Genomic DNA, 16,903 nt, shown 5'->3' on the forward strand with positions numbered 1-16,903 from the left:
TGTTTAAGAAAGTGAGATTGATTATATAGGATTGGTCTCAAAACCATATCTGTTCACCTGACCAGATGTTTGTAAATTTCATGAGTCTTTTTTCCACTACATCACTGCTCTGGTCATGAGCAGAGCAGTCACAGAGCCCGGGTGATGCCCCAGAGCACGTTACGTGTCTTTTCCCTACTGCACAAGACAGTGATCAGCTGCAGGGATGAGGGTGCTTCTTCATGGATACTTCCATTAGCAGTGTGCCTTTTGAGCCTTCAGAACACCAAATACATTTACCAGGTTAAATTTGTCTGCAGAGTGAACAGACAGCAGTATTCTGTGTTTTGTGGAGATGGTTTTTGACTGAGCGAACAAAATCTCACTCAGTTTTAAAAGTGAGTGTGAAAATAAAGCTTGGTATCCACTCTGTTTTCTCACCACCGGTACTTCTATCTGCTCTACTTCTGTGTTACGGTGCTTTTAGGGGTCTAGCTGGGGTGGAGCAGCAATGGCTGTGCAGGTGGGATTGCAGCTTGTGTTGAGAGCAGTCTGCTTCCTACTACTTGCTGCTGTTAAAAATAATTTTGGGAAGTGTTATGGTGTTTTTGGGTGCGCATATCACAGAGGTAACAAACCTCTTTCTGTGTTGCTCCTGAGGATTTACCATGTTCCTACTCAAGGTCTTCGGGTTATTTCAGTTAACAATTCCATCTGCCATCTTCCAAACCCCACTTAGCAAAAGCTGAGTCATTCCCCTGCATAGCTTTTTATCTGTTTTCCCTGGTAAGTTCACTACACTGCATCTCCACAGCAATTCGTTGCTAGAATTGCAAGTTGAAGACTGCACAAATGGATGCTGACCCCTGCTCAGAGGAGAGTGTTGTTAGAGTTCATTTAACCACAGCTTGAGTAATCACCGAGTGGCCTTCCTTCTTCTCTGCCTCTTCTGGTTCTTGTAGCTTCCTCTTTTTTTTTTTTATCAAGCTGCCTTTTGGTGGGCTGAGAGCTACTCTAAGACTCTGCATGGTGGAGCAGGCAAGTGCTCAGAGCTGTGTCAGGGCCTACAGGCCTGTGGGCGCGTGTCTGTGGCCACATATCTGTGCTTCGCCGTTCTTCCCTGGTCCCTAGAGATGCCTCACGTCTGTCCTGAAACGTCCGTGTACAGGGGAGGCCCCTTGAGTGTGTGTAGGGTCTGGGCACACTCATCCAGGCATAGGCAGTGCCTGGATGAAGGAGCCTTGTGGTTACACGCGGCAGCGTACCTGTGCCCCCGCAGCGTCATGGGTGCGAGAGGTACTCGCAGAAATCATTACCGACAAGTAATTTTTTTCTGTCAGCAACAGCTTTATAGCTAACCTTTTATTATACTTTCTAATGTGCACCTTGTGTGGCCTCGTGTTTAGCTTGGCCTCTGTTTGATTAATCTATTTGATCAAGGCAGGTTATGGAGCTGGCTTTATATTACATGCATTTGCATGTGCACACGCATGCGCACAGGCATGTGTATAAACTGTGATAAGGGAAAGCTGAGGTGGTACCGTCAAGGGGAAAAGGCTCAGAGACCCCTGAAACTGAAGTTGCACTTAGAGCTGCAACCCCAACCCCTTTTTATTTATCTCACTTTATATAATAATAATATGATCACCCCCCACATTGCACATCATGCTTTCAACCACAAATGCTTGCGTCTTACCTAGCAGCCAGTAAATAAATGTTGGTGTGCATGTGATTGTAGGATATGTCACTGAAGATAGTGCAAACAATGAAATAATATGCAGAATTTGTTGTGTTTCACAACTAACTCAGTTGTGCTTCTTGCGTCGTAGTTACTATGTGATGCACCTCTGGTTTTAGCCTTTGGAGCTTTCTCTTTCAAACAGTCCAATAAAAAAGGAGCCTGGAATTTGTTTACTTCCAGTATTAAAAGCAAACAGTTTAGGGAGCAGGCAACTTTTATTGGGCCCATAAAGGATAAAGGCATAATATAGATGGTAGAGATTTCAGGCTGGTTTTGTTTCTTTGTTTTCTTACCACAGATTACAGTTTTTTTGGGGTACTGAGCTGTTGTGGGGGGATTGGCAGCACTCACTGATGTTAAGCAGTCTGTGAGAGCAGAGTGTACTAATCCAGTGAGTGGGAAAGACTACTGAAAAAAAACTTCAATATTTATGCAGGTGTTTTTTTTTTTTTTTTTCCCTCATATACTATGTATTACTTTTAGAAGGAAAAATCTCCAGCCAGAACTGAGAAGAATAGTATCCTTAAATAAAGAACTGTTTAATGTTATTATGGATGGATGCAATAGAAATAAACTTAGAAGTTAGGAAAATGTAACTACTGCAAAGCCAGTATTCCTGGTCTTTGTGATACATTGGCCTGAAAAGAGTCTTTAGGAGAGAAGATGCTTGGACATTGTTCTCCCTCTGTTCACAAACAAGAATTTTGTTACTGGAGCAGAATCTGCACTTCTGGTGGTGGAGACCCGCGTGTGCTGCACGTGGAGCCAGTACCCACAAAACAACAGGCTTTTAATATTAGGAAGAATGGGGGAGCGAGCATCTGCAGCTCAAATCATGACATTGAAAGGGTATTACTAGATGATGCAGTTAAACCATTATTTTCCATTTGGAAGGACCTCTGTTTTGTAATATTTGCTTTATAATCACAGCAGAACTATGTCTGCATTTCATAGTGTGATGCATCCATTACGTTTGATGTGTAACAAACTTAGAAAAGCAAACAAATTCAGAGTTAAAAGGCTGATACTTCTGGGTCTCCTCTTCCCCTGTTAGTGTTGATGGGAGCTGTGTTAGCAGATTATGAGAGTTGTCCTTAAGGAATCCCTTTGTGTTTTTGTACTGCCACTGGTCTGACCTTCCTTCAGGAGACCATAGGAAACATTTATGTTCTGTGGATTAGCTTAGTAAAATTGAATCTGTCAATTTTACACCCCAGTATTGGAGTCTTAAATAATATTTAAGTAGTCTTGTGTTGCGTAATTTGAGCAGAAGCCAACCTTACAGTTATTTTGTTAATGTAGTCTGTGTGTGATATTCCAGTTTCACAATTCCTTCTTCACAAAATATAATTATATAGTGATACTACTTTAAAAGGAAATTTTTAAAGCATTTCTGAGTACCTCCGCTGTACCTATGCTAATAAATTTAAACAGTTTATCTTTGATAGTTAAAAATTTTTTGTCCTCTTCAATAAAGAACACTTCAATCTATCTTTCATTGGCCTTAAATGCTGTTTTCTCATTTATATTATAGTAAATTCAGAGGTGCTTTGTTGAATCCTGAGATGTGTCCTCTAAAAGAAAATAGCTTCTGCATTGGTAACAAAAATATCTGTGTGCCAACAACTTCTATCAGCTTTTAAAATGCAACTGTTTAGAGAATTATTTCATAGTAGAGTTACAAAATAAATAGTCTTCAAACTATTAATTTAAAGTCATTGCTAAGTTCATGTAAATCTTCCAGTCATCCACACTATCTTCTTCCACTACTATGTATTTCTAAAATTAATATGGTTTGAAGTTGTCCACTCAGTTTCTGTTAGGTCCAGACAGTTAGATGTTTATTCCTAGCTTCACTGCTTCCTAGTACCTTACCTGTGATGTATTTAGATGATCTACCATTCTCTCCTACAAAAGTTATAAAGGTTGGAAGTGTAAAATAAATTTATGCTCGTACTTCCTCCAAGACAACTGTTCTTGTATTCAAACATCTATCTGAAGGACCCAATCAACATTTGTGTGTCTGATAAAACTGTATCTAGTTAAGAAATACTTGACTAGATCTGTAAGTTGCTAAAACTGATCGAATACTACAGGAAGTACTTGATTAAAAACACGAAAGGTTAGTAAATGTATGATTTGCTTTACAAGAATAGCTGAGGAGGATTAACCATAACAAAAAAAAAAAAAAGGTATACTAGAAAACTTGAATCCAACATCAAGAATTGTTAATACAGTATAAGTGCTGCTGCTTAAGTTTGCTTTTATAACAAATGAAAAAGTACTTTATTTTACAGTATAGGTAATTTGTGAAAGTAACTTTCAAAAACAAAAAACAACCCAACTAAAAAATTCAGCCTATTTATCATCTCCCGGCTTTATGAGCACTTACATTCCAGCCCCACCAGTTTTGTCAGATACTTCTATTACTTTTGTATGTATAAAGTCTTGTTGGTGACTTAGATTTTTAGTAAATAAACATTCTAAACAGTATTTTATTTTTGTTTCATTTGTATATTGGCGTTTTAATTTAATTGAATTAAAAATAAATAGTAAATGTACATTCTGACCTCCAAATATTTTAGCAACATCTTTGTATTGCCCATTGATAAGCCATGCCTGTATAATTTGTGCAAGACCTTGCATGGTGCAGGGTGAGTCCTCGGTGGGTGCCAAGGACATCTGCACTATAAAAGTAAGAACAATGTTTGCCCAAATGCTTGAGAATAGTTTGAGAGAGGTTCCTGTTTACAGGACAATGGATTTTTATCTTTGAATTGCTCAGGGCATAGTTACTCGCAGTTGGCTAAACTGTAATCAGTGTTCACTTACTCCCTGCGTCCCCTACTCACAGTAGCTTTCAAAAGTGGCTTTTTTCTTTCATTTTTTTTTCCACAGTGGCTTTTCACTTTTCACAGTGCCTTTTTTTCTCTCTGAAGTTAGAAGAGGTGATGGGAGGAAGCATGGAGGGGCTTTACGCTAGTGTAGCTGATGGTGGCTTTAAGAAAGCATCCTCCTTGGCAGGGATGTTGGGTTTCTGAGGCGAAGACCACAAGGTTGGCACCACAGCACCATGTGAGGATTGCAGGCTCCATTGCTCAGCACAGGACCCAGGAGCGGTGAGGACGTTTCTGTGATTCTCTGGGCTCCAGCCCAGGGGTAGCTGGGGCTGACTGGAGGAGAAGAAGGCGAAGGAGGAAGTAGCAGGGATGGACTGCTTGCACAGTCCACATCAGGACTGGGCTGTAAACCATCCTCCTGCTTCCAGGACTTGAGCTACTCCTGTGTTTTCACAGCCTGGGAAGAGAGGGCAGTTTGCTCTTCAGCGGCTTTGACACCCTGTAGCCTCTGTAATAGTCAGCCACTTCTTTTTTGAGCTTGAACCTTCAGCCAGGCTGATGCCACAGCTCACTCCTTGTGGGCCATCATCTCTCATCGGGGCCTTGGCCTTCCACCACCCTGTGCCCCTGCCTCTTGACCATATCAATTTGTTGATATGGTCAGCAGTGTAACAGGAATGTGCCAGCACAGTCCAGCCATGTTCTTCTCACTTAGCTCCATCCTTTCCCATGCCCTCCGGCCCACCCCAGCTCGCCATTCAGTGGTAAGACCCTTTCTGCCCAGGGTATGTATTAGCTGGTACCCACCAACGTGACCTAGGCTCTCCTCGCAGCCTGATGTCCCTTGGTTCTTGGAAGCTGCCTGTTAGACCATGCTTCTGGAAGAAGGAGACAAATCAGTATAACCAGGGTATGCTTTGCCAAGAGAACAGGGTGAGCTGAACTGGCGTATCCAGGTTCAGGACTCCCTCTGTGCTAACGTGCCGAACCATTTGTCCGAAATGCCTTTTTGCATATGTCATCCCGTGGCTGCTGTACCTGCCAGCATGCTTCTGTTTGCACTGAGAAGTGAACCACTCAACTTTCTCACGTAACGGTAAGACGCAAAAAGGTGGATTTGTGTTTTCCTGGTATTATTTTTCAATACTGGTATGCATTTTAAAGGTTAAGGACGGCTTCCCAGAGATCGATGTTAGGGGTTTGCAGTAGGAAAACATGGCTCTTTTCCAGGCCACTTCTGTGCAGGAAAAGGGGACGGTGCTTGTGCGGAGAGATATCCTGCTACACCTGAATTAGCAGAGCACAGTCTGGGCCTAATTTTTTTTTAATTATATGTAGTCTCTTGGGATGATCAGAGGTGGTAAGGGAGGTGGATAGGAAAGCTTTATATAGCTAAAACATTTCCTGATGCAGGGATTGTCGTTCCTGTGCATGGGGGGGGGGGGGGGGGGGGGGGGGTGTAGAGAAGCAGAGGTACGAAGGCTGCAGCCATAGTAGGGCAGGCATGGAAAATTGAGGCGCTGCAGTTGCTTCTGAAAACATGGTTAACGACACCAGAAAGGTGTAGTAAATCTGGAGGAAACTGTGGTTTGGTTTTAAGTGAAATAACTCTACCATTGACTGTGCTTTCTACCAGAGTAAATTCTCAGTACGTGGAAAACGCAGCAAATTATGTGGGCTGTAGATTGTACCTTCCCATGCTCTTGTTGTTCCATCTCTGTTTATGGGACTCTATTGAAATCAGCTGATTTTTAGATCTGTTAGGAGACATTGCACTACGTGCAGTGTGTTTTTATAAGTGAGTAGTAGCTGTGTTGTGTGCTATCCCTCACCATTAAACTCACGCGACAGATGCCAAGAGGGAGAAGGCTCAGTTGCCATGCAGGTTTTGGTGCATTTATATCCCTTGTGGAAGAAATGAGAGAACCAAGCTTGGTGTGACACTTCCTTTCTTCTGATAATAGAAATAAAGCTGCAAGAACTGCCTGTCTTGACCTCTCTCTGGAAGGCTTGGGTTTTTAGCAGGAAGAAGGGTTGAAAAATACTCTGCCCCGGTGGTCACTAAAAAAGTATGCAGGTCACCATTGCCATGAGTTTTTTAGATTTTAGGTACAGCGTGCCCACAGACTGGCCATGCTGGCTTTCTCCTAAGTCTGCACTTGACACTTCTCTAAAATTAATTGCGTATCAGGGTGTCTTGGAGAGCTTGCTAATATGGACCTCAGGCCCTTGTTTCATGTGAGAAGTAAAAATCAAAAGACACAAAACCAACCAAAACCTACAAAATCAGAACCTCCTTCTAATGAAAATAAAAAGAGGATGATCTGCCTGGATGGTCATGTTGACTTGTTCCTGATTTTTGTGGAAGGATCCTTTGGGTTTCAGCAGAGCTGCCCTGCAGCAGACAGGGGTGTCAGAAACAAAAAAAATGGGGCAACTCATGTCAGCGAGGAGCAGCTCAGCGGCAAGTCAGTGAAGGGAGCACCAACGGGGCTGGGGGTCTTGTGAGGGTCCCAAAGGTGGCACAGCCAGGCAGCAGTGAGGGCACTGGGATGTGTTCAGCCACTGGGAAAGAGGCAAGAAAAGAGGCTCTTCTCAATGTCCCGGCTTCTAGGATTCATGGCGTGGTTTCAGGGTATATCATGGAGGCAACGTAAGGGACAAGGCGGCAACATAAGTGACAAGATACCACCGAAAGTCTGCTATGTGGGGCAGTCCCTCCTTACCTGCCGTGGCTGCACACTCATGCAGTTTCTTTTGAAGTGTCCTGGTGGCTTTCTGACTCTGCAGAGGTCTGATTCACATGAAACGCAGCAGAAAGCCTTACGCTACCAAGAACAGGTAAACGGTTTTCTTCCCGGGTCAGTGGGCGACTGAGGGTGGGGAGGAGGAGCCGCCCCTTTGAACCGGCTGAACTGCGTCCTAAAACTGTATCTTGTGCCTAGTGTGACTGGTGAGGATATACATACACCAAGAAATGGGAGAGGAGGGTGGCTCAGTTGTCATGCCTGGTGTTAGAGCACAGGGGAAGGAATATGGGGCTAAAGAGAACTGCACACATCCTAGCACAAATGTTCTGAAAGGCAAAAACTAGTAGAAAACTAGTTGTGTGGGTGCTATGCTGTACCAGAAAATTATACTTATTATAGCTAGAGAGCTGGGTGAGGTCAGGGAGAAGCAAATGAGATGTTTATTATCCAGATTCTTTTCATTAGTATACAAAACTAGAACAGCTGGTGCTGAATGTGTAACCAGATATAGAGGCAGCGGAAACACGGTCAAATAGCATTCATGGCCTGAACACAAATACTGAAAATTACGCAGAAAATTAGCAAATTGTCATGAATGAAGTGGCACTGTGGAAAGAAATAAACAATCGTGGATACAATAGAATATGTTTGGTGCAAATCACTTTGGGAAGTAATTATAGCAGACCTGTAGTAGACTTCTGGGTTAGGATTTATATACAGATAGTATAGTAATACTACTATGAGATAGAAATACTAATTGGAATAGTAACATTATAGTTAGGCTGTGTATTAGGCTAGATTAATATTGAAGCACGAGTGGTATTAGAATTATGTTCTGTTTCTGGACATGATAGGCAATGCTTTTCTTCTCCAAACAGTAATTCAGAATAGGAGGCATGTCATTTTGGACTTGCAAAGAATTGATGAAATTATAGTATAACTGATTAAAAAAAAAAAAAAATCAAGATAAAACATAGACTGGGTTAATTTGATTTAAAACTGAAGATAAAAAGTCAACAGCTTAATATTTTAAGGTCTAATTTTTGTTAAACTAGTAGAGCTGGCAAGTGAGCTTAGGTGAGCTGAAGTACTGGAGGCTTAAATGGAGAAAAGATTTAACTTGAATCTCAAGTGAAGAAAAAGGTGGAGAGTTGTGGGAAATCACATAGCTCTTTCTATGTGAAAAGGTACTGTGAAAGGAAGGAAGAATACATAATCAAAAAACACTCACTTCTCAGAGGTCATAGAGGAACAAGAACTGAATGTGTTAAGTGATTTAGAATTTATAAAGTTGTTAAGTTAAAGCTGTTAGTAAAGGTTTATTTAGTAAAGTGTAAGAAAAGGGAGGAAGTAGTTCATCTCTTGTACAGGGAGGGTGGTTTTGAGTCAGAGAGCCTTTTGTTCCAAAGCTAAATAAATACCTTTGCATACTTCACAGTAAGAAGAGTAACAGTACGGGCACAGTGACAGGATGATGAATGGGCATGAGGTTATGAAAATGACTGCAGTTGAGGTGGAAATTCAAGACAGAAACAAATTCCAAGTAAATAGGGATGTGAAATTGCAGTGTACCAGCTGCACTGCAGTACCTGCCTAAGTATCAGTTCTTTCCATACTGTAAACTTGCTTGAATTAGGTTACCCATCTAGTAAATGTTGTATGCATGTAGTATACGTGGCTTTTCAGTGACTAACACCTGGAAGGCAAATCTTTGAGAAATGCAAGGACTTCTTCATAGCTCTATTTTTAGAGTAAGCTTTGAAGTATTCTTTGTAATCAAACTATGAATTACTGTAACTAGTACCACTTTTTTTTTTCTTTTTTTTTTTTTTCTTTCACAAAATACTAAGAAGCACATTCTAATCTCAATAGCTGCAGTTTCCACTATGTGTGCCCTGGAGCTCATTGAACCATTCTGTGAACAGATTTAGCTCACTGGAAAAACAGAAATCTATCCCCATTTCCTCTTCCTCTTACCCTCCCCCTCCCCTCTTTTTTTTTTTTTTTTTTTTTAAACTGAGTTTGTTTCCTGTCAGATTAGTGGGTTAAATTGGCTTATGGGGAGGACTGAGAAGTGCCAGATTTGGTGTAAGATAAGCCTCTAGGAGCAGGAAAAAGCCTTTGAGGTCAGCAGGAGCAAGGGATGGGAGGGAGCAGTGGCGAGAGGTTAGGTTGTCGCATGGGTGCGTGGCCTTTGGTTTCTGTGTAAATGCAGAGCTACACGTTGCTCTTCGAGAGGCTGTCGTTCTGTATAATGGACTTCTTGTTTGTTTTAGCATGCCCTCTGCAAAAATGTATTAACTTCACAAACCTCCTAAAGTGAACTTTTCCGTGTACTCTTGGCAGCAGCCCTTGTATCACGCAGTTTACGTTGTTTCACAGCACTTCCCCTAAGATTTACGTTGTACAGCAATTCTGTTCTTGAGCGAGTGTGGGTGAGAGCACTGGTGTAGGTCCCATGTAAAATGTTTCACCTCTGTCTCGTCTTACTCTGTGCGATAGAAGATTCAGAAGCACTCCAGAGGTTGATGACACTGGGCAAGGATGTTTTGGAGAGAATTTCTTAAAGTCTTTAGCCTGGCGGGGCTTCAGGATATGCTTTTCTTCATGTCTGGATTTAATTGTAGATAATTTTGGAGGGAAAGCCGTTTTCTTACTTTGTGAAACCCAGCGTACTGGTGGCATCTGGTCATTGTACCGAGCAATCAATCAATCACTAGATAAAAAGGGGCAGAAATGAGAGATAGAGAAAATAAATGATCTAAGCCGAAATTCCACTGAATAACACCACCGCTGCCACCCCCCCAAGAATTTCATGCCTACAACAGCAGTTCTTTGCAATCCCAGATCAAAATGACAAAGAAGCACAGAGGAGGTGCTTACTGGGAACCTGTTCTCCCATCCCTCCAGACAGGTTAATAAAAGTAATGCACATGTATCAGAGGAGATCAGACCCCTGTAATGAGCCTTAATTCCAAACTTCCTTTCTTTTGTAGAGCCGGGTGAGTGTTTCAAGCACTCCCTGACACTACTGAGGAAATGGTATTTTTCTTTGGGATGGTCTTGATAATACAGTTCATAATATTTTGGGGTTTGCTTCATACTAAGAAATGCTTTTCAAGAACTTGTCATCATGGGTTTTTCATTCTTATTTTTTTGTTGTTGTTGTTAATACTCTTAAGAAATTGCCAGCTTTCTGGGCCAAGCTGTTGCTTGTGACAATGATGTGTGAGACTTCACATTACAGGCTAAAACATCAAGAAATAATTGGATGGCTTTAAAAAATACAGAGAACTGGCACTGTTATTTTTTATTTATATTTTTTTTTAAGAAAAAAAAAGCTCCTGTCTGAAACCACTGTATTGACTTCTGGTAAAAATAACAGCAAAGTCTGTGACAGTTGAAAGAGAGAAAGGGGGAAAAGCATGGTGCTTTTAAGTTTTTCCCTTTGTTCATTGGCAGTGTGCCCAAACACCCCATTCAGGGCTCTAGAAATGGTTCACTGACTTGAAACTCTGGCTGCTTTTAATTGTGTGTGTTTTATTTGTTTAAATAATGTGAGGAAAATACCGAGTTAGGTCTCCCAACATTAAATTATCAACTTTACAGACATTTTTTTGTCCAACTCTTCAGAAAAGTTGAAAAGAGCTCTTAACTTAAGGGGTCTAGATTTTTTTTTCTTCTGGTTTTCAAACAGCATTTTTTTCATGATGATTTTGAATTGTTATTGCACCCAGAGTATCTCCCCATGAGCAGACTGACAACATAGTATGTGTTTACACAATAAGTCAAAGAACACCAAATCCATCTATTAGCATTGATAAGCTGTTGAGGTGTATTAAAGGAGGGTACTGTGCAAGTCATTTGGACTGTTTTTTTTAACCTTTTCTGTTGAAATATTAATTTATTCATTATTTTGAATATTTTGAATATTCAAAAAAATGTACACTTGCATAATGCATAACTTATGAAAGCACGATGATTGTTCCATAATTTTGGCTTTTAAACATACTTTCCATAAAACCCTCTTGAAAGTATAGTGCTTTGTTTGGAAATGAAAGTTTCGTTGCTAAAAGTGAAATGTGAAAAAAAATAAAAACATTTAAGAAGACTAACACACCTTGTTTTAGTATGAGTTTGGATAAGTTCTTTCTTTTGAAGTAAAATAGAAGACGTAATGTGCATATCAGATGTCAACCTCTTGGTGTTTGTTTTGTAAACTATGAGATTTGGAAAGGAAAAAGCCTTACTGTAGACTTAACTATGTCTTCATTAAGTTGTAATTAAAGAAAAAGACAGAAATATCTATGCCGTATTCTGTATTAGTGAAAAATACAGGATTGTGTTTATCTGCTTGAAATAACTGGGTAAGGAAAAAATAGCCTTGCTCTAACCCGTTGAGCTGTGTTGTTACTTACATTTGACTGCTGGAAAAATTATAAGCAACTGTGTCCCTCTGTCAAGCGAAGCTTCTTAATTTCATATTACGAACAGTTGCTGCTGGGTAGACTGTGAGCTGGTCTGGTACATGGGTTTTTTGAAGTGAAGATGTGTGTGTGCTTTGACGTGGTTTCATTAAAATAAATATTCCCAATTATTTTGTAATATTTAATTAGAAATATTTAATTTAGTCTACTAGTGCTGTGGGAAGTGGACTTTCTAGAGATGTCCCAAGAGGGAAATCTCTTGGGATGGAGAGAAGTTGACACAAGTTCCCCAAGGTAACTGCTGGAGGACGAGGAAGAGAAATCCTGTTTTCCAGCCTTACTGGGTGTAATTCAGCTGCAGGTTAAGACTTCCGAATCACAGAAGAGTCTAGGTTGGAAGGGACCTTTTGAGATAGCCTGTGTAACTTCTGTTCTCAGCCCCTTTTGTCTCTGAGAGACTGCCATGCAGACATCAGGGGCAATGGCCCTGAACATCTGGAATGAGATTTGTAAGGCAGCTTGAGCTCAAACTGCCTCAGAAACCGTGTCATGGTGCTGCAGACCTCCCGTGCCCATAACATGGATACAGGGTGTCCATGTCAGGCATTGCAGCCTGACTTCAAGACATTCCATAGTTGGACTTGGGGGGAGTAGATGTGACTTACACAGTTTAGTGTCACTTGGCTTGTTTTGACGTGTAATTGAATGGGACAGTACCTGCAGTGAAGGCTCCCTCCTTTTCTCCACGATTCAGACGTATGAGTGCTGGAAAGCTGAGTAAGAATCAATCCAGATAAATTTTCTTGCTATTATGAGTTCAAGAGCAAAAGAAGATGACGTGTTTCATAATTCTTGTGCCAAAAAAAAAAAAAAAAAGAAGAAGAAAGTATTTGGAAATGGACAGGGATTTGGCAATATTCTCTGTAAATCCAGTTGATCTCACTCATGTAATGTGTAACTTCTGAACTCACTCATGTAATGTGCAAATTCTGATCTCACTCACGTAATGTGTAACTTCTAAAATAAATGTGTAGTGCATCTAGTGTCTACTGTTCTATCTTTTTCCCATAAAATAAGTTGTCTAACTTAACTTGATGATCATTTTATTTAATTCATCACATGGGTCCTGGAATATAGACTTACTACTATATGTAATTTATAGGAACTGAGGGGAAATTTTTCTTTACATTAAAATCCGTGGTGAGCTCCTGTTGATTACAGCTCGTCCAAGATTTTGCTGCTACAGTATAGTTTCAGAAGATGTATTAGTATTTAATTCACTTGTTCTGGTGACGATGATTTCCTTTTCTGTGAATGAAAATACAAATCTATACCTGTATCGTGATAACTAGGTAAGATTTTTGGGTAGTGAACAGAAATTTAGCAGCTCACTAGGGATATTTGAATTGCCCTTTTCAGTTGGCCAATTTGTTGCCCAGAGTGCCTTTCTCCTGTCTTTGGTGTTCATTGTATATTTGATTTGTTTTCAGATGGGCAGAGCTGTATCACAGATATAAAGAATACGAATGATGATAATTTTTATCATAAAATGAATTATCTCTGAAGTGAACAGTTGCTCCCTTTCCGTTTCATTAAAAGAGCCTATTCACTTACAGCTGCCTTAGGATTTTAAGGATGCAGCATTTTCTCTGCCTTCTTAGCTCAACAACATTCAACACAGAAAAGGAAAATACTATTTCAGTTTTGTTTGTACTGAAAAAAGATTCTTGTTACTTGTTTAGTGCTGAATAGTGTTTTCAGTGTATCTGGGACTATAATTTGCAGTATCATCCACTAGCTCACGTAGAGGAAACTGTTGTTCAACCTGTATGTATTCCAGGATAGTAGGCAGGAGAAAATTTGTCCTGTTGATTATGAATGTAAATATTGTTTTGAAGGCAATGGTAACCAAGAGTATTTTTCCTATTTACAGAGCAAGCTTTACATGGAAGGATTTAGAAGCCTAAAAGAAGGAGAACCAGTGGAATTTACTTTTAAGAAATCTTCCAAAGGCCTTGAATCAATACGGGTAACAGGCCCTGGTGGGAGCCCCTGTTTAGGAAGTGAAAGACGACCCAAAGGGAAGACAGTACAAAAAAGAAAACCAAAGGGAGATAGGTAATTACCTTACTTTGCCTTTTTCTTTTTTCTTTTTTCTTTTTTCTTTTTTCTTTTTTCTTTTTTCTTTTTTCTTTTTTCTTTTTTCTTTTTTCTTTTTTTTTTTTTTATTTGCAAGTTTTTCTTGAAGTTATGTTTTCAGCATTTATTCATTTGTGAAAGGAAGCCCTTCTATGTAAATTTGGCTTTTACATTCAGCCTAGTGATTTGATTAAGGTTATTAAGCTGTACCTATACAGCTACATAAATCACCCACTTGATTGGTTTTCCTTGAGAAGGTTTCATTGAATTAGAGGGAGTCTGCAAAGGAATGTAATGCTGTTTTGAAAATACTGCTATTAGACTGAGAAGACAGGTCAGTCTGAATACAGATGAAGTAATGTCATGTTTAGTTGAGAATTGTGCATGCTAAGGAGACTATTGTGTGTGGTGGGGTTTTAAATTGTGCATCGGTAGTTCTGTAGAGAAAAAAGCATAGGTACTGCAGTTAAGGTTGAAAGTAGTAGTTATGAGGTGTGTGTGTGTTATTTGATGAATTGTTTTTACTCAAAAAAAAAAGGGATATCAAGAGTTTCTGAAAGTCGTAATGGCTGGTAGTCTGAACAAGCGTTGTAATAAAGTTTTACCAGTTACAGTTTAATGACCAGAGATGCACTTATTTACACAAGTGCATCAATCTGACTTTCTGCCCCTGATGGCTTGAAGAAGTTCCATATTCCTTTTCACTGTGAAGTTACCTACTCCTGGTTCCCCAAGGACAGCCTTCCTGCCCCAAAACTCTTGTGTTTCAGTGTATCTCATCTTTACCTGAATCTCTTTTCCTCACAGCATTTCTCAGCCCAATAGCTGTCATGACTGATATCAGGGGGAATACATAGCCTGTGAATATGTAGCCCATGCAGAAGATCCCAACAGCTGAGTTTCCCCTGCAGTGTTGGATTTACAGCATGACTTAGAGGTGGCTCTCTTCCATTGCACATTCAGAAACAAATAATAGCTTGGGAAGGAGAGGGTCACCTGAATTGGAAGCCCAGCCCAATCTCTAGAAACAGGATCAGAAGCCTTTGCTTGATGCAGGTGAACTCCACTTGTACCCACATCTATTAAAAAGCCTGTTTCTCTCTCCCCCATTTTTCTCTTTCCCCCTGATTTATTTATTTATTTATTTTTAATTAAGGGCTGGAAACAACATGATAGTTGTCCTTCTTTCACCTTCTTTGTAAAAGCTAAATACCATGAATAAAATTTATTGCTGTGTAACAGATCAGAGTCCATAACCATAACAAGGGGAGACTTTGTAAGCAGGACAAAGCTTTCTATTTAGTTGGTCACCATATCTGACCTCTCAGCATTGTGTTGCATGCAGTGGCTGTGAAACCTTTTTCTTCTTCTTCTTCGTTTTTTTTTGGTTGTTGTTTTTGAAGATAGGCTTCCAATATTCATAGCATTATCATTATTGATGTTTTGTACCATGGCAGTAAATAAAAGCAGCAGTCATGCAGTCATGATACTGTTGTTCTATTTGTTGCACATGTATATATGAAGGAAGACAATCCCTACTTCAAAAACTGCAAATTTTCAATAGGTTGTAAATAGACCAGGAAAAATAATATGTAGGAGATATTATTAAGGAGAATATATTAAGGAGAGAGGGATTTGAACAAACTGCAGAGGAAGCAATACTTTCAGAATGTAACTCATCCAAGGTAAGCATCTAAAATATATGGGATGAGTCTTGCCTTGTGGTTGTTTCTCTTCATGGATTACAAAAGGATCCTAGCTCCAATGCTGTAGATACTTCCTTTACAAGTCTCTAATGTTAGGGGAGATGAATTCTGCTTTTGGTGACATCTTTTCATAGCTAAAGCATAGACAAAATTGAGCAGATTTTCACCAGAAAACAGCGTAAAGGGGTAATCCATGAGACAATGTACCCTTTCATGTTCATCTGCCCTTAAAGAAGGAAAAAAATAAAAATTACACTGAATGAATTTGAATATGAAAAGAAGGGGAAAAACTCACTTCTGCCTTAAAAGTTTTTATGCTTAAGTTGGTAAGACACCAAAGAAGCCTGAAATTCGAACTCCCTGAGGTAGTGCTGATGTTATCAGCTGATGAGGAGCAGTGTCTTTGCATCAAGGAAAATAATTTTAATTGAATGCCTAGCCAATAACAAAGTGCATCTCCAACGTGTGTAGTGGAAAATTTCTTTAAGATTTCTATTCTGCTATGAAAACCACCTCCGTTTATAAAAAGTTAATTCCGTGTTCTGGTGTTTCTCTCTTTTCCACGTGATCAGTGTAACAACGTGCAGGCCCAGACTGGCTGCATGGTTTGAAGTGGCTCCTATTAAATGGCTCCCATGGTTGTTAATGGTGTGGGCAGGATTTAGGGTAGAAGGCAAGAACAGCAGAAGTGGTTAGAGAAATCAAAGGAGGGAAAAAGAAAGGGAAAAGCAGCAGTGTGTGAAGGGAGGGAATATAAAGCCATGACACTGAGGTTACCAAATACTGCTGGTTGGTAGATTTTGTGGTATTTCCCCAATAGACTCGGTCTCTCTGTAATTTACAGCACGTTGTTGCTGTGGGGACCTAGCTATGTTAATAGTTCCCCCTCAACATTGCTGTTGGCCACATGAAGTTTATAACAAGGCAGGGGAAAGGTCTGTAATTGCTGACAGCTATACAGGCCACTGAGGCATATTTCTCAGCCTGCACGTTGACACGTACCGGGATGGAGAAGGGAAATTCTCTGCGGCCTGCATGAAATGAAACTGTGGCCGTAAGCAGCCTGCTGGCCTCAGGTTCCCAGACCTTACTGTAAGCTTTTGTAATATCCATGTGTCTTCCGTATTGTTTTTTCACGATACCAAGAGTAATCTGGGCTGGAGGGGAAGCACCTGAACAAAACCCAGTTGGGGTTCAAGTCTGGCAAGTGCCAGGTTCAGAGCTCACAGATTGCAGTGTAAATGCAAAGTGGCAGCTCTTGGGGCTTGTCTACCTAAGGCAGCCAGGGGTTGGATGTGCAGCAGTGTGTTAGGACAGGCTG

The 16,903-nt window shown here is 40.3% G+C and overlaps 1 protein-coding gene across 4 annotated transcripts in view; it reads left to right on the forward strand.

The window, feature by feature from the left end:
• Positions 1-16,903, forward strand: part of LIN28B (lin-28 homolog B) — a 96,451-nt gene that overhangs the window by 39,700 nt on the left and 39,848 nt on the right. For all 4 annotated transcript variants that reach the window (XM_032184986.1, XM_032184987.1, XM_032184988.1 and 1 more), the window contains one exon: positions 13,671-13,855. In XM_032184986.1, coding sequence (XP_032040877.1) covers positions 13,671-13,855 — 185 coding nt within the window. The remainder of the gene's footprint in view (positions 1-13,670; positions 13,856-16,903) is intronic.

This window comes from Aythya fuligula, chromosome 3, assembly GCF_009819795.1.
Source record: "Aythya fuligula isolate bAytFul2 chromosome 3, bAytFul2.pri, whole genome shotgun sequence".
Taxonomy (NCBI): domain Eukaryota; kingdom Metazoa; phylum Chordata; class Aves; order Anseriformes; family Anatidae; genus Aythya; species Aythya fuligula.